Genomic DNA, 23904 nt, shown 5'->3' on the forward strand with positions numbered 1-23904 from the left:
GGTGGGCCGCTGTCGCGCTACGCCCCGGAACGGCTGGAACGGCGCAGACCACCGTTAGCCACGGCCGCGGCGTCCTCCCGGGCTCGCGTCGTAGCCGGAGGGCCTGGCAGCCGCGTTCTCCGCTGGACCAGAGTTCTGGGGAGTTCCTCCCCGCGGGGCTGCGGTGAGAAGACTACGAGGTGAGGTGCGTCCGGGGAGGCTCCCGGGCCGCGACGCCGGGAAGTAGAACCGGGAGGCGACGGGCGTGGAGGGGATGGAACTGGGCTATTGAGGTTCTCAAGATCCTCCCGCTCAGTTTCTTTCGCTCGACCCAACGCTTTGGTAAGGAAGACTTTGGGGCGGGGGACCGCCCCATCCCTGTCGGCCTCACCCTGCGTCCCCCTTGGGGCTCGCCGGGCTTCGGTGCAGTCATTTGAGCGGCGTGGAATGAGCGCCCACGACCTGAGGGTGCCCGGCCTTCTGGACTGCGCGCCCAGAGCGCACGGCTCGCCTTTCTCAGAGATGCAGTCACATTGCTTCTCAAATGATGACAAAGCGAACGTGTGCTCGTGGTGGGGAAAGAGAGCGATGGCAAGCAGCAGTAAATGTTAGCGTAGACTGTGGACATCCCCGTAATCTGACCTTCCTGAGATTGCCATTGTTAACCCTTGGTTGGCTATACCTCCCTGTTTTTTCCACGCAAATAAATGTCCATATATTTCAGATATATTTTTTCTTTTTCTTTTGGCTCCAGACTTACTCATTTGACGCTTATGGATTGCCTCCTGTATGTAAGATAATGCTTTAGGCCAGGAATGGACAAACTTGCTCTATAAAGGGCCAGATAGCAAATATTTAGGCCATGTGGGCCAAGAGGCAAAATTGAGTATATCATGTAGGTACTTACGTAGCCGGAGAGAAAAATACCCTTAATATTTTTTATTGGTGGCATTCAAAACTAGTAAGTAGTTTTTAAAATACAGGTCTTCTAAGGAGAAGAACGGAATGTTTTGCGGTTCTAAGTTGGTCTTTTCCTGTCATTAATTGATTGCAAATGTTCACTAGTAAAGACTATTCTTGGTTCACAGAAAAAGCAGGCGGGGTGTGGTTTGTGATGGAGTTGGGCCTGAACTCTGCTCTCCTGAGCCTCTAGTCTTGGGTGGGGGGTGGAAATCAGTAAATCAGTAAACAAATACGTCAATACAACCGTGTTGAGGAAAACAGGTTTTTGATAAGGGAGGAGGGTGGGGTCTGCCCCCTGGGAAGTGAGGTTTGTACTGAGATCCTAATCAGGGGCGAGCTACGTGATACTCCAGGCAAAGGGAACATGTGGGATTGGTCTGTTTAGTATAAAGCTCAGTAATTTGGATAGTGTGGGTATTTTTCCAAGCCAGTAAAGATCTATATCGAGGTTTTAATTTGTGATCTGCCTTGGGTGGAATTCAGAGATAGCACACTGTTATACCTGTATGTATTTTCGTGAATTAAAGATACATAGCATTTTTCAGATTCTTAACAAGATCTTTGAGCCAAAACAGGTTAATGAATCTGTGTGGTCATTTTTAATGACTGCATAGGACAGTGTGGTGTGGATGTACAGTAATTCATCGAAGCCAGACTCTGTGGAGTTTCTGGGGTTGGTTCCATTTTTTTTGGCCGCTACTAAAAGAGTCTTAGTGTAGGATGTGCACATTTAATACTGATAGTACTCAACTGTCCCTTCAAAAGATTGTAGACCCATGACCACTTTTATATATTCATGTCTTAATGTTTAAAACACCATTTATCTGAGACAAAACACCATTTATCTGAGACTGAACATTTAAGTATCATGTGGCCTCACCCAGACTCATTTTAGTGGGCCAAATTAGAATCCACTGGTCTGAAGAAAGCAGTAGAGCTGCTAAAAGTAGAGACTGCTGCACAGATGGTCTCTAAGAACCTGGAAACACAACTCTTAAGGAAACAAATAAAATATACTCTCCCAGATGGGATGAACTTGCTGAAGTTCAGGAGGCAAAATGGAAAGAAGTTTAAAGCCATATACATTCCCGCTTTGATCTGCAAACATGCTGTGAGAAATTTATCCCAAATCAGAAGTATGGGCTACACTGTGCATGGCAGTTATCCCATAAAATGGTGTTTAAATGTGCAGCAATAGGGGTTGGTTAATTACAGCGTATCCCTTCAGTAGATTACTACAATATCCTGTACACAGACACACAAAATCAAGAGAGAGTATTTAATAAGGGGAAATGTTTTTGGCACATTTTTTAAAGTAGATCATAAAATAATATGCATATGCCAGTTGTGAAAAAAATGTGTATATATCCTCAGGGGCAACTGCTGTGTCCAGTCTTTTGTGTGTCTTTTAGAAATAAACTGTATTCACAAGCACATTTATATAGCAATATATTTTGGAAATTGTTCTCTCTGTACATAGATCTCATTCTTTTTGATGTCTGTATAGATATGTCTTTTTAGCTTTAACAGTTACTTTCAAATTTGACAAATAGTCAATAGAGGTTATTAGAAGAAGTCGTGGGTGACAAGGAACTCCAGGCCCATCCAGACCTGTAGTCTCAATAAAGGCAAAGCTTGGTGTGACTGTCACCTCGTTCCTACAGTAACAGAACCCCCTGTGGTCAACTAGCCGAAGGCACGGCGGAAGGAATGATGTGGGAACAGAGAAGGTCCTGTTCCATCCTGGAGCAGCACCATTTCTCAGGCCTGATCACATCGCAGAGCAAGCCTCTGGTCACACAGGAGTTGCCCTGGGGAGACAAACAGGAGTATTCCCGTCCTTGGAGAGGACACTCCCAGGTATGAGTTGGGACTGGGTCTGAACCACGGGGCCACACGCAGCACGAGCTCTTACTCTCTGCAGGAACAGGCTCTGACTTGTTGGAGCTGCAGGGCAGACTACAAAGCCACCTGGTCGCCCAGACAGGGTGGCTCCTTCAGGGTCTTAAACCGTAGTGGTGTGGCCCAGGCAACTGAAATGAAAGGATACATACAAATATATGACAAAGGTGAGGCTAAACAAAACCGCTCACTTTATCTTGGCTGCTTTGCAGGGCAAAGGGCCCTGGCTTGGGCTCAGACACTCCTGGATTCCAGCCTTGCTCCATGGGCCGAGCGGGACCTTATTCCCGTTTCCCTCTAGAATGGGGCGAATATCTCAGGTGCTGATGGTTAAATGAGATGTATATAATACCAAATACGCAGATAAAATATCCTGAGAATCCTAAGTGCAAATCAAAACATTCTGCTCCCCTCTGGACTTTCCTTAGCATTTTTCACATACCTCCAATATAGCACCTATATACCACTTACTTAGTTACACATCTCTAAATGAAGCCAAGTGTGCTCTGAGGCTTAGGTATTTCAGTTTCCTGTACTTGAAACATATTAAATGTCAGTAAATGATTGAACAGAAGGATTATGAATTAAGAGGGTATGGGCAGTTGTTTTAGCAGAAACTCCTACCCTTCAACTGCTACTGAAGGAAGTTCTGTTGGGACCTGGTTTCTGAGTCACATGGAGGGGGAAACGGGCTCTGGAGGCAGACTTACTGGGTGAGTCCAGGCAAGTGACACCCCCCCCCCATGAGCCTTGTTTTCAGCTGTAAAGTAAGGTTAATAAAGCTTAAGCAAAGGGATTATAATGACTGTGTGTGAGAAACCCCCCCAGTGTGTTGGGCCTGCAGTAGGTCCTCAGTATTAGCTAGTATTCCTCAAGCATAGCTGCTGAACCTTCTTGGGTTTCCCGTGTTATTCTGTTCAATAAAGGCATGTCATTAACTGCTGAGTTGTGATTCTAGTTTTATTCTACCATGTCATAAATTTACAAACCACACGTCCTAATTTTTGGCTCTGGAAAAAAATAAAAGGTTGCAGTTTACTCTGATGTGAGAATCAAGTTGGTTTGCTCTTTCTATCCTCATGTTAATTAAGACCAATCGTGATTCCCTGGAGACCATCGTTTATTTTTGGTAAATGCCATCAATGAGTACTCATACAGTATCATTCCTACAAAAGTCTATAGCATTTAAGTCTTGAAAACAGGTGACAGTTGAAAAAAAGAATTCACAATTTTCAGTTCCTTGAATAATTTAATGTTCTGTCCCCTTAAGGCTGTGAGACCTTAAGGTATCCGGGCCTGGTTATGTCCCAGCAATAATAAAGGGCCTGTTCTATAATGTATGCCAAAAACACAGCAAAATTCGGAAATCCCAAGTGCTTCTTCACTTCAACATACTTGGCTTCTCTCCTTTGTAAAAGGGGTTTGACTTCTCCCTGTAACGAATGACTTAAAATAAGGTGCTTAAAAAGTCCACACTGAGTCTCAAATAGTGAACAAACACTATTCAGAAATGCCCTCTGAGCCTCAGTTTCCCCTTCTGTAAAATGAAGGAGTTGGGTTCGAGTTAGTATCGCAGGCAAGACCATACCATGGATGGGTAGACTAATTTGCTACCACAAACCCCAGCAGGAGGGAGGGTGAGGGGAACAGAGCTGCAAATGTGAATGTGGGAGTGGGGCGGGGGTGGCGGGCCAGGATCAAAGCGGCTGGAAAACTGGCTTTCAGGAGTTCAGTGTCAGCTCTGAACCTTCAAGTCTCAAAAGTATGTCTTTGTCTTTTGATCTGATGATTTGGTCTAATAATGATTGTCTCATTCATTCCAGTGTATGTACTTGCTGTAGATTTATGTACAGAATTAAATACCCCATTTATTCATTTACAAACCGTAATAAAACCAGTCATTTCCCCTCGCCAGCAGATCTTGCATTGGAAAAGGGAAACAAATTAATATACAAATTTTAGCAACATCAGAAATTTCATTAAACCTGAAAAGACATGTGAATTCATTTTGGAGTTCAATTATCTGTCCAAGGAATCAGTTACTATAATCACAAAGACAACTACTGTAATATCTTTGTGGTGCAAAATTATCCCCATTTGTTGCCATTCCCCAGTGAGAAAAGTCAGCTACGGACCACAGTGCCTCTGGTGGAGGCACTCAGCAAGCTCTTTTCCCAAATCCCCTTCGGGATTTCTCCTTCCCATTTACACAGCAACTGTCTCAAAACTTGGGACCAAAGTAATTATAAAGCAAATGAATGGCACAGGGACCTGAGGCCGGTGGTGCATAAACTCAGGCCAGAAGGGGACCAGGTGACCTCTCCAGGAACAGCCCATTCATAAGCTGACAAAGTAACAAAAACCAGGAGTCAATCATAAGCTATGGTACTTCCTCGGACGGGAAAATGCCTCACTCACCAGGAGGTAAAGGGTGACCCACTGTCCCATCTGCTGCTCCCTCCAAATGCCTATTCAAGAGGTAGGGCACAGTGCTGAAGGAGGAAGGCAGACGTCACCGAAGACCCCACCAGCAGAGCCAGTGGTCCTCTCTGTGAGGGCAGGGTCCTCTTGTGATGCTGGGGAAGTTGGAGACCCTCACCTGAACCTCAGCACATGGGCTACCTGCTGGGGCCACGTAATTTTCCTCATCTGATTTATCCAAACCCAAACCACAGCTTGGTGCTCACCCCTTCTCCCCTTCACCAGGACATGATTCAGATCCTAACGCAAACACCACCAGATCAGGTCATGGAATCAAAGTGCTGTGGTCTTGTCTATTACACAACCTACTGAGATGATGTTCTTGATTCACTCCGCTTTCAGCAGCTGGGGCCATTAGAGAGGAGCTCGAAAACACTTCATCGCTTCCTACTAAGGCTGAAATGTATCAAGACAAGCGTCACCAGTAGGGAGCTTTTCTTGTTTTTAAACATTTTAAGAACAAAAGGGTTTTCAATCCATAAGCCAGTCCTCCCTCATGCGCCCCCCCCCCACAGGGGACCGAGGCATAAATACAACTACAAAATACTCCCTAGAAAAATGCAAGATCCTCATGAAATGAACATCTCCCCACCAAATATCCTACTAAGTCATCACAGAAGTGGTGAAGACTCATCAGAAAAGATAAGTATTACAGAAATAGAGCTCAGAACACTGACACAATTTCCTAATGCTCCTCTCGACAGCCACGCAGTCACTTCTTCCTCGCTATCCCCAGAGAGGAAAGCCGTCCTGTTCCTCTGGCAAGGGAAGCGAGGGCACAGGAGTGCAACTGCCCTACCTCTGGGTCTGGACACACACCAGCTCTGACGTGCAGGTTAGAGAAGTAGGCTCCAAGAATTCAAGGCTAATTGCAGGAGCTTTTCTCTTTGGGACATTTGTCAGTAACTGCAGATGGCCATGGGGTTGACTGGAAACTTTGTTCCGGTCTATCTTTGTTGTCGGAGATGCTTTTGAGAAACTAGCGCTCCTCTGCTCCATGCCTGCCTCAGCCCGTCGACCTACCTGAGCAGCGGAATGAAAGAGGCTAGTCTGTCACTCTCAAGCACCACCCTACAAGTCCCTTCCTTGGCACCCAGGAAACCCTGTGGCCTGCTCGGAGGTCTGCATCCACAGCGGTCTGGCCTTTCCGGAGAGTTATCTGGAAATACTATTTGGAAAGCAGAACAAGAACTCTCAAATACATGACTTGGGGAATTAGTCCACAAAGAAGGGTAAAAACCTGGCCAAGATCGCCATACCAACACAGCCCTCAGATGACAGACTCCAGGAAGAAAGGGCCTGGAACACCGGAGCTCGAGGGCAGTGGTCCTTACTGCGGGGCAACGTCCTGCCGCCCCCAGGGGCCTGGGAAGCCCGGGGTCTGCTGATGGTTATGCACTGTCCCCTCGGCCGGGTTGTACATTCACTGGTTGTCAGAAGTTTCTGGTACTGCTAGGGAGTGGGGGGGAAGGGGTGACACAATGGTACCGCCCCGCCCTCTAGACTACACGTCGTAACGGTTCAAACTGTAGGCGTTTGGGTAACTCTGCCGGCTGTACTGGAAGTGATCTGTTAAGATGTTGTTGCGACCATACTGATAGTCCTCGTGCTGGGGAAAGAGGATGCCATTGTGGGGTTTTTCCAGGGGGCTCCGATGGTGCTCCTTACTGCTCAGGTCCCCCGTGGTGACTGGGAGGAGGTGCTTCCGGGCTTGCTGATTGGCATCGTACTTGGTCTGCAAGGTCAAGAGAGCAGTGAGACAGCTGGCTCCTTCCCCGGGGCCCGTGCACAGGGCAGAGGCGAGCAATTCACAGCCGAGCAGCCCTTCGAGACCCACTGAAGCACTGATGCAGACAGGCCTCACGCATGGCTGGCCCTCCCTGTTAGCCACCCATGTCTTTGCACTGGACCAAACAGAGCTTTCTCGAGACAGTGAAATCCCTGACAGAGCCTCCGTGGACCCAAGAGCCACGAGCCATGGCTGGAGTATGACATGGGAAAAGGAAGGCCGGGCCAGGTAGGACCACATCAACACCATAAACCAGTCCGTGATAAAGCTGGAGCTGTGGCCCCAGCCTCTTAGCTCCTGCTGAGGTCCCTTTCTTCTCCCCCCACCACCTGTTGGTGCCTCCCTGGGCCTCGAGGGGACAGCCTCCCCCACCCCAGACTCACTTTGTTGTACAGAAAGACCCCCAGGATGGCTGTCATCATGCCCAGGACATTGGTGCTGGTGACTGGGTTTTGCAGCATGATCAGGGACACCGTGATGACCATGATTCTCTTCGTAGCATTGGCGACAGAGTAGCTCAGAGGGCTGATGAGGTTGAGGATGCTGAATGCGATGACATTCTGGGCGAAGTTACAGAAGCCACTGACAGCCAGGAGCAGAAGCGTCCAGGGCCACTGGGACACATAGGTCTGTAGAGACAGGGAAGCAAGAACAGCGCTGGCGTCACATGCCGGCCCTGGCAGAGGTGGTGCAGGGGTGCAGAGGGACTGACTGGGGTCAGTGTTGGTGGGGAGCAGACCCAGCTGTATGATGTGTAGTAACCGGTGTTTGATCCGCAAAACCTCTGATGGTCACGACACGGCATGCGTGGCACAATGCCGATGACAGCTTCATTCCTACTGAGGAGGAGGCGGCTCAGGAGGAAGGCAGGTGTCCAAAGGGTGTAGAGCACGATGTGAACTGAAACTTCCCTTGTCCCTGACAGCGAGGACTGGGAGCTCTGGGGTTAGCAGAGCAAGGTCTGCTTACTGGACACTGTCTCAGTCCAGGAGAGCTGCTAGAACAAAATACCACAGGCTGGTGGGGGGGGGGCACTTATAAATAATAGATACTTATTTCTCACAGTTCTGGAAGCTGGGAAGTCCAAGATCAAGGAGACTCAGTGTCTGGTGTGAGCTTCCCGGTTCATAGGCGGGGTCCACTCACTGTGCCCTCTGTGGTGGAAGGGGTGAGAGAGCTCACTGGGGTCTCCTTTTATAAGGACACCAGTCCTCTTTGATGAGGGCTCCACCCTTAGGGCCTCCCAAAGGCCCCACCTCCTAATATCATCATCAACATAGAAATTTGGGCGGGGGGAACAAAAACATTCTGCAGCACACATAATGCCTTCTTACAAGATGGAGAGGCCCTGGGGAGGCAGGCCCCGGGGGAGTATGCAAAGAACCTGGTAATACAAGAGCCCTGGGCTAGGGGCCAGAAGCCCTGGGTCTGCCCTGTCACTGGGACACCCCTCCCACCCCCACTCAAGCCACTTGACCTTTCAGATCACACTTTCTTCCCCTATGCAACAGAAGAGACTGAGGCCTGCTGAGCCCGCACAATGCTGCTGCTGGGAGGATCAAAAGGGATCTCTGCTGTGAAAGTGCTTTAAAACAACCCAAACGCCTGGAGATGTTATCAAAACTTTAGTAACCATCTGACCCTCACCGGAATGAAGCATTCAGATTAAGGGGGCCCAGAAGTTAAGAACCCACAACTAGTAGACATCCTGGCCACAGAACCACCCCTCCGCCCCCCGCCAAGAGAGCCTGGGCTGATCCCAGAACAGGAAGCAGGCAGCAGTCAGGTGGGTGCTGCCCTGGCCAGGCAGCCGGGGATGCCCAGCACTGAACAAATGTTCAATGGACATCTATTCGGGGCTGGGTACCAGAAGGCATGCGGCACCACTCCCGTGCCTCCCCACCTCCCACAGTCCCACCTCAGTACCAGTCCTGGGGAACCGGGCTGCCAGGCCAGTGGAACGACCTCAGGAGACAGGACACCAGACATGGACAGCTCCAGCATCTGATCTAGTCTGGAGTGCTGGGACAATCCCCGTGGCCCTGCGCTCCAAGGACAGAGTAGCCTCAAGCCCCAGTGTGGCTCAATTGGGGAAGCAAAGCCACAGATGCTCGGTGGCACCTGCTTTTTGCATCCCAATTCCCAGACTGCACTGGCACTTAGTGGCCCTGCCAGGATGGGAGCTGGAAGTCTTAGAATAGCTGCCTGATCCCACCTCCGCCACCCTCTGAGACAGAAGGATCACCAGGTCCTCTCAGAGGAGAGCAAGATACACTTAGGTGACCTGCTCAAGGCCACCCTGACTTTTGCCCCTAGTTGGGATAATAGCCTCTGTAAGGCACGTGAGCCCACCAGCATGCTTTTGTGGTGAGCTGGCCTGTCCTCTCAGGAGTCTTTCCCTGAGATGACCAGTATGGATTTAGAAGCTATTTTTATGAGCCAGCAGCTTGCATAGATATCTATCTTTCAGAAGAGGAACCCAGCCAATCCAGCTTTTTTTTTTTTTAATTGACTTGGAATGAAGTTGTGTTTCTTCCTCATAGTGCATAATTCCATGTGTTTTAACACATGCACTGATTCACATAGCCAGCACAATCGGGATTCAGAACTGCTCTGTCGTCACCCCAAAACATTCCCACAGCCTTCTTTGTATGAATCTGCCCCCCGCAATCCAAGCAACTACTGATGTGTTCTCCGTCACTCTAGGTTTTTTTTTTTTATTCCATTCTATTCTATTTTATTTTAGTAGGCTCCACACCCAGTGTGGAGCTCAACGCAGAGCTTGAACTCACAACCCTGAGATCAAACCTGAGCTGACATCGAGAGTCAGATGCTTAACCAACTGAGCCACCCAGGAGCCCCTAGGTTTGTCTTTTAGAGATTGGCCTACAAGTGGAATGATACAGGACGGAACCTTCTCGGATGGGCTTCCTTCACTCAGCAATAATGCCTCCACCAGCCATCCAAGTTGTCATAAGGAATAATAGCTGATGACTTTTTTTTATTGCCAAGTAATGTTCCATTGTATGAATGTACTACAGTTGGGTTCTTTTGTTGTTGTTGTTGTTTTCCCACTCGTTGAAGGACACGGGTTGTGTCCAGTCTTTGGTGGTCATGAGTAGAGTTGTTATGAACATTTGTGTATAGGCTTCTGTGGGAACCTGAGTTCCACTTTTCTAAAATTAACACCCAGAATTGAGATTGCTGGGTCATATGGGTAAGTGTGTTTAACTTCAGAAGAAACTCCCAAATGTTTTCTAGAGTGGTTGTACCATTTTGTATTCACTCCAACAATATATAAGAATTCTAGCTGTGCCTTATCCTTAACATTTTTTTTTTTTTACTGTAGCCATTCTAATAGGTATGAAGTGGTACCTCATCATGCTTTTGTTTCTTCTATTGACTAATGATGTTGAACATATTTCACTTGCCTATTTATATACCACCTGGACAATCTCAATGGGAAAAAAGTCTGTTCAAGTCTTTTGCCCATTTTTAAGCAAGTTGTCTTACTACTGAGTTTTGAGAATTCTTTACATACTCAGAACGCAAGTCCTCTATCATTTGTAAACATTTTCTCCCTGTTGGTAGCCTGTGTTTTCTTTCACTTAGTAGTGTCTTCACAGACCAAAAGTTTTAAATTTTGATGAAACTCCATTTACCAATTTTTTCTTTATGGACTTTGCTTTTGGTATAATGTTTAAGAACTAATTCCAAGTCATAAAGATGTTTGTTTTTGTTTTTTTTTAAGATTTTATTTATTTATTTGTCAGAGAGAGAGAGCACAAGCAGGGGGGGAGTGGCAGGAAGAGGGAGAAGCAGGCTCCCCACTGAGCAAGGAGCCCAAGGCGGGACTCAATCCCAGGAGCCTGGGATCATGACTTGAACCGAAGGCAGATGCCCAACCGACTGAGCCACCCAGGCGTCCTTCTCCTGTTTTTGTTTGTTTCCTAAAGGTTATTATTTTAGCTCTTTTTAAAATTTTTTTTAAGTAGGCTCCACACCCAGCATGGAGCCCACTGTGGGGCTTGAACTCACAACTCTGAGGATCAAGACCTGAGCTGAGATCCAGAGTCAGATGCTCAACCCACTGAGCCATCCAGGCACCCCTATCATGTTTGCTCTTACATTTAAGTCTAGAATGCACTATGAGTTAAGTTTTGTATAATGTGTGAGGTCTAAGTCAAGGCTCAGATTTTTGCATATCAATGTCTAATTGTTCTAACACCATTTGTTAAAGAGACTTACCCTTTCTCCTTTGATTGCCTTTGAATCTGTCAAAAATCAATTATGCAGATTTGTGTGTTTAGTTGCACACAATTCTGCTCCACTGATTTCTGTGTCTCTCCTTTCACCAGTATCTGTTCCTTTATACTAAGTCTTAAAATTAAGTAATGTGATTCCTCCAAGTTTATTCTTTCTCAGACTTCTTATGACTATTCTAGTTTGCTTGTCTATGTAAGTTTTCCAATCAGCTTTTCTATGTTAAAAAAATGTAATATGTATCTATCTACACACACACACACGCAGAGGCATACCTTGGTGATATTGCAGGTTTGGTTCCAGACCACTGCCATAAAGGAAATATTGCAATAAAGCAAGTCAAGTGAATTTTTTTGTTTCTCAGTACATATATGAGTTATGCTTACACTATATTGTCATCTATTAAATGCACAATAGCATTACGTCTTAAAAAATGTGCACACCTTAATTAAATGTACAGAACTTTATTACTCAAAAATGCTAACCATCATCTGAGCTTTCAGCGAGTCATAATCACTAATCACCATGACAAATACAATAATAATTAAGAAGTTTGAAAGATTTGCGAGAATTACTAAAACACAACACAGAGACACAAAGTGAGCAAATGCTGTTGGAAAAAATGGCACCAATAGATTTCTTTGATGCAGGGTTGGCACAAACCTTCAATTTGTAAAAAAAAATGTAGTATCTGTGAAGTGTGATAAAGCTAAGCACAATAAAACAAAGTATATGCCTGTATAGATTAACGTATCTCAGTTTTTTTCATCACCTTTTCCAAGGAAAAAAGTTAAATTCAAGCAATTATTTATAATTAAATTAATGCTAGAGAATAAGATTTTGTTGGTTAGAGAAAATTTTATTTCTTCTTTTCAAATCTATTTCCTTTATTTCTTTTTCTTGTCCTATTGCACTGGCCAGGATGTCAAGTATAATGTGGAATAGGCATATTGAGCGTGAACATCCTGAACTTATTCCTGAATTTAGCAGTAAAGCCTCCAGTCTTTCATCATTATGATGTTAGCTATAAATACCTTTGATTAGGTTTAAAGAGTTTCCTTCTATTTCTAGTTTGTTGACTTTTTTTTTTCATGAATATTGGATTTTGTTGAATGCCTTTTCTGCATCAGTTGATATATGTGATTTTTCTGTAAGACTGTTACAGATTAAATTGACTTTCAAATATTGAATTAGCCTTGCATTCTTAAGTCCCATTTTCTCATAGTTATGCTTTTTATACATTGCTAGTATTTTTTTAATTTTTTTTAAGATTTTATTTAGTTATTTGACAGAGAGAGACACAGTGAAAGCTGGAACACAAGAAGGGGGAGTGGGAGAGGGAGAAGCAGGCTTCCCGCTGAGCAGGGAGCCCAATGCGGAGCTCAAACCCAGGACCCTGGGATCATGACCTGAGCCAAAGGCAGATGCTTAACGACTGAGCCACCCAGGTGCCCCGCTAGTATTTTGTTAACGACTTTTGCCTCATTGACTGTGAGGAATACTGGTTTGTTGTATGGTATGGCCCAAAATGTTCCCTTGTCTTCTGTTTTTGTTTTTGTTTTTTTTTAAAGTACATTTTTTTTTTTAAGATTTTATTTATTTTTTGACAGAGAGAGAGGGAACACAAGCAGGGGGAGTGGGAGAGGGAGAAGCAGGCTTCCCATGGAGCAGGGAGCCCGATGTGGGCTTGATCCCATGACCCTGGGATCATGACTCCAGCAGGTGACTGACCCACCCAGGTGCCCCTCGTCTTCTGTTTTCTAGAGGAGACTGTATAGAATTGGTATTATTTTTCCTTAAGCGTTTGGTAGAATTTGCCAGTAAAACCATCTAGGCCTGATGATTTCTTTTTAGAAGGTTTTAAACTATGAATTCAATTTCTTAATAGCTATGGGACTACTTAGGTTTATCTATTTCATCTTGGGTGGGTGAGTTTTGGTAGTCTGTGGTTTATGAAGAATTGATCTATTTCATCTATGTTGTTGAATTTACGTATATAGAGTTGTCAGTGGTGTTCTCATCATTTTAATGTCTGTGAAGTCTATAGTGATATTCTCTCTCTCACTCCTGATATTTGTAATGTCTTCTCCTTCTTTTTTTTTTTTCGTCCGTTTTGCCTCAGTTGAAAATATTTTCTGTTTCCCTTGAAGCTTCCTCTTTGGCCCGTGGATTATTTAGAAATATGTTGCTTCATTTCCAAATGTTTGGAGATTTTCCTGTTACCTTTCTGTTACTGTGGTCTGAGTATATACTTAGTATGTTTTCAGATCTTTTGTTAAAGTTCGTTTTATGACACAGAACATGGTCTATCTTGGTGAATGTTCCATGAATACTGAAAAGAATGACTATTATGCTTTTGTTGGTAGGATGTTCTATAAATGTCAGTGAAATAGATATCCAGTTGGTTGATGACATTCCGTTCTTTATTCTTGCTGATTTTTTATAATTCTGTTGGTTCTGGAGATTCTATATTGCTGGATATAAAATTATGTGTTAATAGTTTCAGTACTCTAAAAATGTTATTTCACCTCTTTCTGGTGTTCATGGTTTCTTTCTTTTTTTTTTAAAAGAAGATTTTATTTATTTATTTGACAGAGAGAGACACAGCGAGAGAGGGAACACAAGCAGGGGGAGTGGGAGAGGGAGAAGCAGGCCTCCCGCAGAGCAGGGAGCCCGATGCGGGGCTCGATCCTAGGACCCCGCGATCATGACCTGAGCCTAAGGCAGATGCTTAACGACTGAGCCACCCAGGCGCCCCTCTTTTCTTTTTTTTTCATTAAAGATTTATTTATTTCAGAGAGAGAGCAAGCAAGCAGGGGGAGGGGCAGAGAGAGAGAGAATCCTGAAGCAGACTCCTCACTGAGTGTGGAGCCCAACACAGGACTCAGTCCTAGGACCCTGAGATCATGACCTGAGCTGAAACCAAGTATTGGCTGCCCAGCCTACTGTGCCACCCAGGTGCCCCTGGTGTTCATGGTTTCTAATGAGAAATCCACAGTCATTCAAACTGCTGTTCTCCTAATAGGTAATGCATTATTTTTCTTTGACTGCTTCCAGATTTTTTGCTCGTTTGTGTTTTAATCTTTTTTCTCTCTGTGGGTCAAACAGGATAATTTCTCTTGATCTATCTTCAAGTTATTGACTTTCCTCTGTTATCTCCATTCTCCTATTGAGTCCATTCAGTGACTTTTTGTTACTGTTTCTAAATTTCCAAAATTTTCATTTGTTTCTATTTTTCATTCTTCCCATTTGTTTCAAGAGTATTCACCCTTACCTCTTTTTTTAAAAAAGTTTTTTAAAGATTTTTATTTGAGAGAGAGAGTAAGAGCAATCACGAGTAGGGGTAAGGGTAGAGGGAGAAGCAGACTCGATCCCAGGACCCTGGGATCATGACCTGAGCCGAAGACAGATGCTTAACTGACTGAGCCACCCAGGTGCCCTCACCCTTACCTCTTGGGACATGATTATAATCGTTGCTTTCAAGTCTTTGTTCAATGATTCCAACATCTGTGTCATTTATAAGATAGAAGATAACAATACTGCTATCTTCTCCTACAAGACTTGAAATATTCATGGTTCTTCATATGCCAAGTAATTTTGGATTATACCCTGGACATTTAGAATATTCTAAGACTGTAGCTCTTAATTTAAATCCTTTACGGAATGTTGATATTTTGTTGTAGTAGACTCAATTGGGTTTAGAGTACAAGCTTGACCAGCCTTCTGTGGGTTGGGGTTCCACTGTGAGTTCTGTTTTCAAAGACTTTCTGGTGGTATGTGGCTCCATCCTGAGTGTGCACTACCCAGTGGTCAGTCTAGGTTCGGGGCAGTAGTCTACCCCATAGTTCAGTTTCAACGTCTTTGGTATGCTATTAGGATGAGATCCTCACATGTGCAGCCCACGGGTGAGCCTGGGACTTTAGGATGTTTTCTGAGGTCACTTTCCCAAGTTCCTCCCTCTCCATGAGTACCTCAGTACCTGCCATTTCCTGGAGTTCTCCTTTTCAGTCCTCTAATCAGAGAGCTGGGGCTTAATTACCCCACTCTGCTGTGTCCTTCCTACAACTGCACCTCCACTTGGGACCAAGCAGTGGGTGGATAAAAAGAGAAAAATACTCAGTGGGGACTAATCCCGCTCTCTGACTGCAGAGGGAGGTTGCCTTCACTCAGCATCTCAGGTGCTGTGGGACCCTGCCACCACCACCACCACCACAGGATTGCCAGGGGCCTGGGACACAAGAGAACCAAGAAACAAAAATTACAGGAATCCCCAACAGGGCATTTCCCCTACTCTGCGTGTCAGGAATCCCCTTTCCCATTCCCTGATCCAGAAGGAGAGGGCTTCTGGCTCTGTCTCACCCAGTGCCCACTTCTGCATTTCGGGCGGCGTCAAGTCCAGGTTGGGCATACAGGAGGCAAAAGAGAGGCAAACTGACTGCTGACTCAGCACTACTCTGAAATCTTGTCTTCAACCCCAGCCTGCCCGCTGCCCTTTACTTTCCAGTTCTCAAATAGCTGCTTTACTCATCCTGTCCAAGCTTTAAAACCGGGCCACCTGCTCCAGTCTAGCAATCCTGGCTCTGCTTCAGCCAGGCCGTCAGCAGAGGGGTTGTCTGTGTGCAGGAACTACCCACTGGAGCCTTTGATTCTTGGTAATGTGGCTCATCACCCTCTAGGAGATGCTCTCCTATCTGATCCTTCCCCCTACCACTATAAAGCACAGGACTGGGACAGAGCTAAATCACCTGGCATGTGTGTGGGAGACATGGGGCAGAGAGGAGCTGCCCAGCGAGATGGGCACCCTGCCTTCAGACTGCAGCACCATCAAATAGTGCGTGCTCCTACGGCTACTATTAAAGCGTAGAAGGGCCCCATGAAGGTAAAAAGTATCTATGGCCTCAAGAAAGGAAACAGGTTACTAAAGGTATTCCAAAGAAGGTAATCACTAGAATAAAACTAAAAAATGTCCTAAATACAAATAAAAACAAAGCGCCCAGAGCAAAGCCTGTAGGTACATATTTGTACGCATGTATTCATATGGACACCAAGGAGCTGTAACATAGGATGGAATAAGAGAACTGACACCAAAGCTATCAGCAATATTCTGCAGCCAATAAAAAGAATATAAATATAAATATGTTAATAGGGAGTGATCCCCAGAAAATGTCTGAGGGAAAATAGAAAGGTGCTCTTTTCTATCTAAAAAGTTACTTTTTGTGTAAGGAGCAGAAAGGTAGGAATATATACAGATTTGCTTACACTTGCCAAAAGAAACACTGAAAGGGTAAACGAAGAGCATACAAATGACTACCTATCGGGGAGGGACAAGAAAAGGGGGAGGTGACAGGGACTGAAGCCAGGCTTTGACAAACTTTCTCATATCATCTGGCTTTGAAATATAAAGGTCTGACAAATTCGGTGTGGAAAAGAAAAGCGGTGCCTAAAAACAGAAAATAAATGGAATGAAAGGAACCCAACTGGGCAAGTTGGTAGTACAGGCACATTGTGAAAACAATTATTTCCCTTGCCCTTAGAACAGAGCATTCCAGGGGCGCCTGGGTGGCACAGTCATTGAAGCATACAACTCTGGATTTCAACTCGGGTCATGATCTCAGGGTCCTGGGACCGAGCCCCGAGTCAGGCTCTGCCGCGCTCAGCATGGAGTCGGCCTGGGATTCTCCATCTCCCTCTGCCCCTCCCTCTGCTCATGCTCTCTATCTTCCTCCAAAACTTTAAAAAAAAAAGAGAGAGAGAGAGAACACAGTATTCCAATTGTACATCTTTAGTGGAACATGTCCTAAGGACAAATAGAGCAGCAAAGAAACCTTAAACTTCTCTCAGTAGCCTACCCACAGTTGTCCCATGGGGATTCTCACTCTGTAGTGATTATGTGTGTGTTCAGTAGAATCCCATACGTGAACAGTTGGGGTAGGATAAACAAAGAACAAATGTGGCAAGGAACCAAGTGTACCAGAGAAGATATAAGTTTAAAAATCACAGCAGTTGTAAGTCCTGTAATGTTAAACTGGCACTGGAATGAACTGGTGTGAACTCTCCCCTCTGCCCCAGTAGGACTTTCCTAGCTTGTCACCGCAGAGACTCAGAAGCAAGGCCAACCCCACAGCGGTGAGCACACACGGCGCTCAGGCTGTGTCTCTGGACGGCACTCTCTATTACAAGCAACCCAGGTTTCTGAAGGAGTGTATGACCACAGGTCTGGGACAGGAGAGGCGCAAGACAAGAAAGAACATCCTGCTGGACCAAAAGCTACCAAAAGCTGACCTGTGCTGTCGAAAAGACAGGGAGCCAATGGGCAGGACTCCACGGACCTGGACAGGATAATGTGACTATGAAAAGAGTAAGATATGCAACTGACACAGCAGTCCACAATGATATTGGGAAAAAAAAAATAGATGGACCCTCCTTCACCGTGCCCCCCACAAACCAACCCCCCCCACCCCGACAACTCACTAGTTAACATTTGCAGTAAGCTAGAACTTCTTTCTGAAAATTGGTAATTGAAAAAAAAAAAAGAGAAGCACTGAACTTTCGTACACTTCAAGGTAAAAACGAGTCCTGGTCGATGCTGGAAAGTTCTTTGCAGAAAACTTATAGCTGATCAATATGGAAAGGAAGGAAGAAGAGAGCCAGTCTCCCCAACTGGAGCCTGGAGATAATGTGCACTATGCCTACAGGTAGTGCTGAGGATTGAAGACCAAAGTCAAGAACTCCATCAGGACTCATTAAGCCCTGACAGACATTTACTCCCCTCTCTGGAACTCAGGCTTGGAAAAACCACGCGCACCTTCTCCTCATCACTGTCACCTGCGTGTGAGTTTCTAGTGCATTGTCTGGAGGCTGGCCCTGCAGGTGATGGGAAGATTCTCTTTCCTGTGCTCGGAGAGCTATGGATCCCTCCACAGTAATGGGAGTACGGGCAGAGAGGACACCGAGAAAGGGATCCAGCCACGCAAGCGCAGTGTGGACAAGTCCAAGTGAGACCTGAGCCAGACTGCCAGGACAGGAGTCACCCGTGCTGGCATTTCTTCTTCCTGATGCCACTGACACAGCAGCAGCAGCTGTCAACACCTGAGATCTAGCCTGCTGGAGGAGGAAATGCAAAGGAAGCAGACTTCCTTGACTACATGAGAAATGAGTCATGACAAAACTGAGTGAGTGTTAAGAGGGCTGGCTGCCGGGGGCCCACATGTCCCAAAGTCAACACAGGTGTAACTCCCCGACAAAGCAACTAATCTGAACTAATCAAGACAAGGGTGTGTTCACCGCGCTGGCCAACTCACCAGGTCGCTGCTGACCAGGAAAGCTGAAAGGTCCACCAGGACCCACGTGGGGATCATAAAGAAGACAGCGTGGCAGCCCAAGATGTTCAGGAGCCGGAGATGGTGGATCCGTGAATCTCTCAATACCTAAAGAGAGAAAAACCTTCTTAAAGGCCAGTTGAAATTCTTAAGTGGCAAGAAGGGCTCTAGTTATCCAGGTTCCAAACACAGTGATTTACATGAGCCCTGACATCCGATCTTGACCACCAAACCTACAAGTGCACCTGCAATGAGACAAAAATGCCCCAAATAATGAAGGACTGAGAAATGAAAAAAACCAGCAACACTCAGTCCTGGCAAAGCTGCAGTGAAACAGGCACTTGGAAATCCCGCTGGTTTACGTCTACATCGGCATACAGCTGTTCGAGAATACAACCAGGCCAAGTGTATCAGGAGCCATAAGGATCTCATACACTCCGACCCAAGAACGGTAAGCCTATGTAAGGAAATAATTTGACAGACAGGAAAACATTATGCACAGAGATGTTCATTACTGCATTACTTATTTTTTTTTAAAGATTTTATTTATTTGAGAGATAGAGTGAGAGAGAGAAAAGGAGCAGAGGGAGGGGCAGAAAGAGAGAGAGAAGCAGACTCCCCACTGAGCAGGGAGCCCGGATGTGGGGCTCGATCCCAGGACTCGGGGATCATGACCTGAGCCGAAGGCAGACGCTTCACCGACTGAGCCACCCAGGTGCCCCCCCCCCCACACCACCGCCCTGTTACTGCATTACGTATGACGAAGAATTGGAAACAGTCTGCATTGCAGTAGGGGAACTGATTGCATTGACTGTGGTGTCAGAAAAGAGTGTGTATTACAGGATTTAGAGCAGTATTTTTTAAAGATATGGGAGAATGTTATAAATAGTAAATGAACAAAGCAAAATTTTGAAATGTGTAATATTACAACTCTACAAAAGACTCCTAGCATTAATAGCAGTTCTCTTTAGGGGACACTACTGTGACTTCACTCAGCATGGGACATCTGGGCAGGGAGCCGGTCTCTACTATTACTCATCTCCTGCACCCACTATGGTGCCTGACAACATAGTAGGTGCTCAGGAAGTTTCCTGATTTTGGGGGGAGGGGGGCTTTTCTCTGTTTTTTCACACTAAGCATATTCTAATTTTATAATAGGAAACAAACTTGAAAAAAAAAATGAAACAACAAATACAAAACCAGTAGAAGGGCACCAGGATTTTTTTCTTGTTCCAACACCACAGAAATCCCTATTGACCACTCTCTCATCCGTGACACCCCCGAATCAGACATTTCCCAGATGGTGCCCAAATACCTTTTTGGAGAAAATATTCTGAAGCGAGAAGCACAGTGTGGCAGCGAGGGCACTGATGAGCCCCCACATGTCGAAGGACAGCTCGGTGACGGTGGCCAGCAGGACGCCGCTGATGATGGGGATGAGTGACAGGTACACCTGGGGGAGGAGGGCAGGAGGGGCTGATGGCCGGAGTTGAGCCAGGCTGCCCGACACAGATGCCTGGAGGAAAGCCTCAGCTGCTCCCCCCTCTCCTCAGCAAAGGGACCCCACCTACCCCCTGGTCAACAGTGTTAGCATGGCAGTGATGCTGGAGGGGCGCAGGGGGTGGGGCAGATGGGGCAGAGTCCCTGGGGGTAGGGCTGTGTCATTGTGTGCAGCCCCACTCCCTTCACTGTCAACTTCCACTAAGAGCCCCTGCTCAGGGCCACAAACGGGGGCTGGCCCTAACAGCTCTATCCAGCTGCTGCCACCGACACACCAAAGTCTAAAACCCCGATCATCCGAGAGGCTGGCCAGGGCTGGTCTCTTCCAACATGCAGTTACCCTTGGCTGGGACACTCCCTGTATGCCTTTTCTGGCTAGAGACCTCCTTCCCCCCTCAGGTCTCAGTTCACAGACCAGGAGAACTTTCACCTCCCCCCGCAAGACCCCATCAGGTCCCTGTGCTGTGTGTTCTGGGGCGGTGTTCTCCACCCATTTAAAGGGCCCATCTGCGTCCCTGTGCTCTTTTAGGGCAGGTCCTTGTTCACTGCACTGTCCTGTGGCGGTGCCCTGGCTGAAGGAAGAGTGAGTGCTGTAACAAGAGGCTTTCTAGAAGGTCCAAGCTTTCCAAGGCCTAGTGTATGCAATGGTTCCTGAGCTCGGGTGGCTAAATGGCTCCAAACTTCCAGAGAAATAGGATCCATTTTTGACATCTAGCTTTTCTGACTCCCAGCTCACCCTCCTCCTACAAAGGACACTTTAAAGCATTGCAGAAATTTTAGGAGGGGTTGGCGAGGCTTCTCGTCCAACCCTGGAGGAAAGAGCAAGGGCTCTGGACTGGGCGGGGGGGGGGGGGCTCGACTCTAGCTCTCCCACTACTGGCTGTGGGCCTCAGGCACTCGACTTACAACCTTTACGTCCCATTTCTTCGGCTGAGATCAAGAATGACAATTACCTACCTGCCTTATCTGTCTCATAGGGTGTGTCCATACATATTCTGTCTTTATCATTAGTCTTTGCCTAGGCCATTCCTCAGGCCCTCCTCACTAAGGTGCCAGCTCCTTGCCCAAGCTGGGTACAATGTCCTATACAACGGGGAAACCTGATAAACACGATGTGATATCGAGTGATGAAGCTGCACACCTCCGGGGCAACTCCGACCCAGGGAGACAAAGTCACACCTGACATCACCCTAGGGGTGGGCTACAGAGCACACCCAGGTCTTGCAGAGAAAAAGACAGACTGAAACAAAAAATCAGCCAGAGGTGGCCCAATTTCCATCAGCCGATCCAGGGCACCGCCACTCTGGGTTACATAAAATACAGGATGCCAGAAACCAACCACATAAAAAAGAAGTGCTCTGTCCAGCATGAAATGGATTCCAGCTGGGACAATAGCAGTCCCACTTCCACTTAAGGACACGGAGCAAGGCTGTCTCTGGCCGAAGCCACAGCTTCTCTCGCCCCAAGCCAGGAAATACCCTGGCTTGGCATCGTGAACAGACTCTGGATTGTGCCCAAAGCATCTTCCTTACGCAGTCCTAGGCTTTGCACGTCGCTTTTACTTCCATTCCCAGACACGATTCCTGGTGGTTTTTATTTCGAAGACTTAGCTGGATTTTGCCAAAATCAGACTGTTTTGACTGGCAATCTCACTTCTGACCCCAAAAGTCCCCAACCTGACCGCTGTCACTTGCAAAGACGTGAAACCGTCAGAGTTCCAGCAAGGCGTCACATGTTCTATCCCTAGTCCCCCTGGAGGGGCACATGGTTCCTGGCCATGATGGGACCAAGTCATTGCCTACCGGCAACCACACGTAGAGAATCAAAACATGAAGGAAAGTTGGACCTGAGAGGGACAGGAGCGTCCCCGAGACCACAGACCAGAAGCAACTCAGGGACACACACCAATGCCTTCAAAGCGATTACAGAACATTAGCAGTAAAAGGCCACCAGAAGCCTCTAAGCTGACTTCCGGATTTGAGAGGAAGCCAGAAGCCTGTACCGCGTCACCAGCTGGGCACCTGCCAGGAAGCCCTTGGGGCCCCCACCTGCCCAGAACCCTCCTGGGTTACCTTGGTGCTCTGCTTCTCCTTCATGATGATCCGGGACAGGAGAACCACCCAGATGGGCATGGTGGCCTTGACTGCAAAGAGAGGCAAGGGGCTCTCAGGGAGCCGCCCCAGTCCCCGAACCCACCCTGGGACCCTGTCCCAACTCCACTAGTGCGATGGGAGGGCTTGGCAGCCCTTCCATCCTCCTCAGCCCTTCTGTGGGGCTTCCCCGCAACCCAACAGTTGTGATTCGCCCTGCTCAGCTCCCAGCTCTCTTTTCAGCCACTTCCCTCCCCAAAACCCTTGTGCGAGTCGTCGTCTCCCCCGCCCCCCCCGCCGCTAAAAGCCTTGTTGGCCCCCCAGCGCCTTCCTGACAGAAGTTGACTTCTCAGGCCGTCGGGCCGCAACCCGGCCAGCGTACTCCTATTCAAGCGCCGAAACCCCGGGTGGCGCGTCCGGGCTGCCGCCCCCCAGGCCGGCCGCGGCACCCACCGGTGTGCGCGTAAGACACTGGCACCTTCCAGATGCTGACGTGCGCTGACACGGACGCGAAGTACTTGCCGAAGGCGAGTGGCAGCACGTAGCGCGGGTAGAAGCGCGGCGGCAGCAGCGGGCCGGGAGACGGATGCGGCCCGGGCCCAGGGCCCGAGACGGGGGGCGCGGGGGGCACGCGCCAGGCGCGCAGCAGCGGCGGGAGCCCCGCGCACAGCGCCAGGATGTGGCACAGCGACACGGTCACGGGGAACGGGAAGGCGCTCAGGATCACCTTGTTGACCACGTTACCACCCGCGCTCAGCGCGTACCAGAGCAGGCACAGCGCCGCCACCCGCGCGCCCTCGCGCGCCCCGCCGCCGCCCGCCGCTCCCGGGCCCCCCGCGCCCGCGCCCACCGCAGCCGCCGCCGCCATCCTGCCCGAGCGGCCACCTCTTCCCGCCCGTCCGACGGCCCGACGCCGGGCGGGGGCGGGGCCGGATAGGGGCGGGCGCGCCGGCCAACGCCGCTCCCCATTGGTCGGTACTGCCTCGCGTCACCGCCTCGCGCCGGCCGACGCGCCCGCCACCACGTAGCGGGCGCAGGCCCCGCCCCTCTGGTGGCCTTCCGGCCGGGGCGGTGCCTATCGCGGAAGCGGAAGGTGGGGAAGCGGCGCCCTGCCTAGCGGGGCTTCCCCGGCGCTGAGTGGATCCGCGGCTCGAGCTGAGTAGGCAGAAGTGCAAAGGCCCTGTCTCGTCGGCGTCTGTGAGCGGGCCATCGAGCTCGGGAGTCAGACCTCGATTCCCACGCTACATCGGCGCCCTCCAACCATACTCCTGATGGGCGGGCGACGGCGGACACCAAGGATAAAAGACCAGACCTTTCCGGAAAGAAACCAAATTGTGAAAAGCTTTTCATAGGCAAATTTTTTTCTGCAAAAACACCGGAGGGACTTCCATGGCCGGACTCCCAACAGAAGGGCTAGCCCGGAGCGCCCGGTCTCCGGGGGCTCGTTCTGGGAACCACTGCGACGTGTGCTGTGCGGTAGGTGTATGATCATCTCCATTTCACAGACGGACAGCCCGAAGCCCAGAGAAGGGAGGCGACTTGGCTTAGGTCTCCTGGTCAATTCGGGAGCCGTGGCCATGGTAGCCTACTCCCGCACCTGTCTCCAGGGCTCTTGCAG

The 23904-nt window shown here is 48.1% G+C and overlaps 1 protein-coding gene and 1 long non-coding RNA gene across 2 annotated transcripts; one reads left to right on the forward strand and one right to left on the reverse strand.

Moving 5' to 3' along the window:
- On the forward strand, positions 1–12118 carry LOC141374178 (uncharacterized). The gene is made up of 2 exons (XR_012380834.1): positions 1–2802; positions 10888–12118. It is a non-coding gene; the product is annotated as an uncharacterized lncRNA (long non-coding RNA).
- Positions 3787–23189, reverse strand: SLC35E1 (solute carrier family 35 member E1). The gene is made up of 6 exons (XM_025884986.2): positions 22740–23189; positions 22269–22339; positions 20012–20149; positions 18679–18804; positions 7498–7743; positions 3787–7060 (listed from the first exon to the last, which is right to left on the reverse strand). The coding sequence occupies exons 1-6, from the start codon at positions 23152–23154 to the stop codon at positions 6830–6832; spliced, it is 1227 nt and encodes a 408-aa protein (XP_025740771.1). The 5' UTR covers positions 23155–23189; the 3' UTR covers positions 3787–6829.
- Between the last annotated feature and the right edge of the window lie 715 nt (positions 23190–23904).

The sequence above is a fragment of the Callorhinus ursinus genome, unplaced genomic scaffold, assembly GCF_003265705.2.
Source record: "Callorhinus ursinus isolate GAN/ISIS: 27379988/994484 unplaced genomic scaffold, GSC_fseal_2.0 scaffold15, whole genome shotgun sequence".
Taxonomy (NCBI): domain Eukaryota; kingdom Metazoa; phylum Chordata; class Mammalia; order Carnivora; family Otariidae; genus Callorhinus; species Callorhinus ursinus.

Excerpts from the sequence above, each read along its gene's own strand:
- SLC35E1 (XM_025884986.2), bottom strand. The coding sequence starts at position 23,154 with ATGGCGGCGGCGGCTGCGGTGGGCGCGGGCGCGGGGGGCCCGGGAGCG. Across the intron at positions 22,340-22,739 it reads AGTGTCTTACGCGCACACCG|TCAAGGCCACCATGCCCATC; the intron begins GTGGGTGCCGCG and ends CTCTCTTTGCAG. Across the intron at positions 7,744-18,678 it reads TCCTGGTCAGCAGCGACCTG|ACCTATGTGTCCCAGTGGCC; the intron begins GTGAGTTGGCCA and ends CTGTCTCTACAG.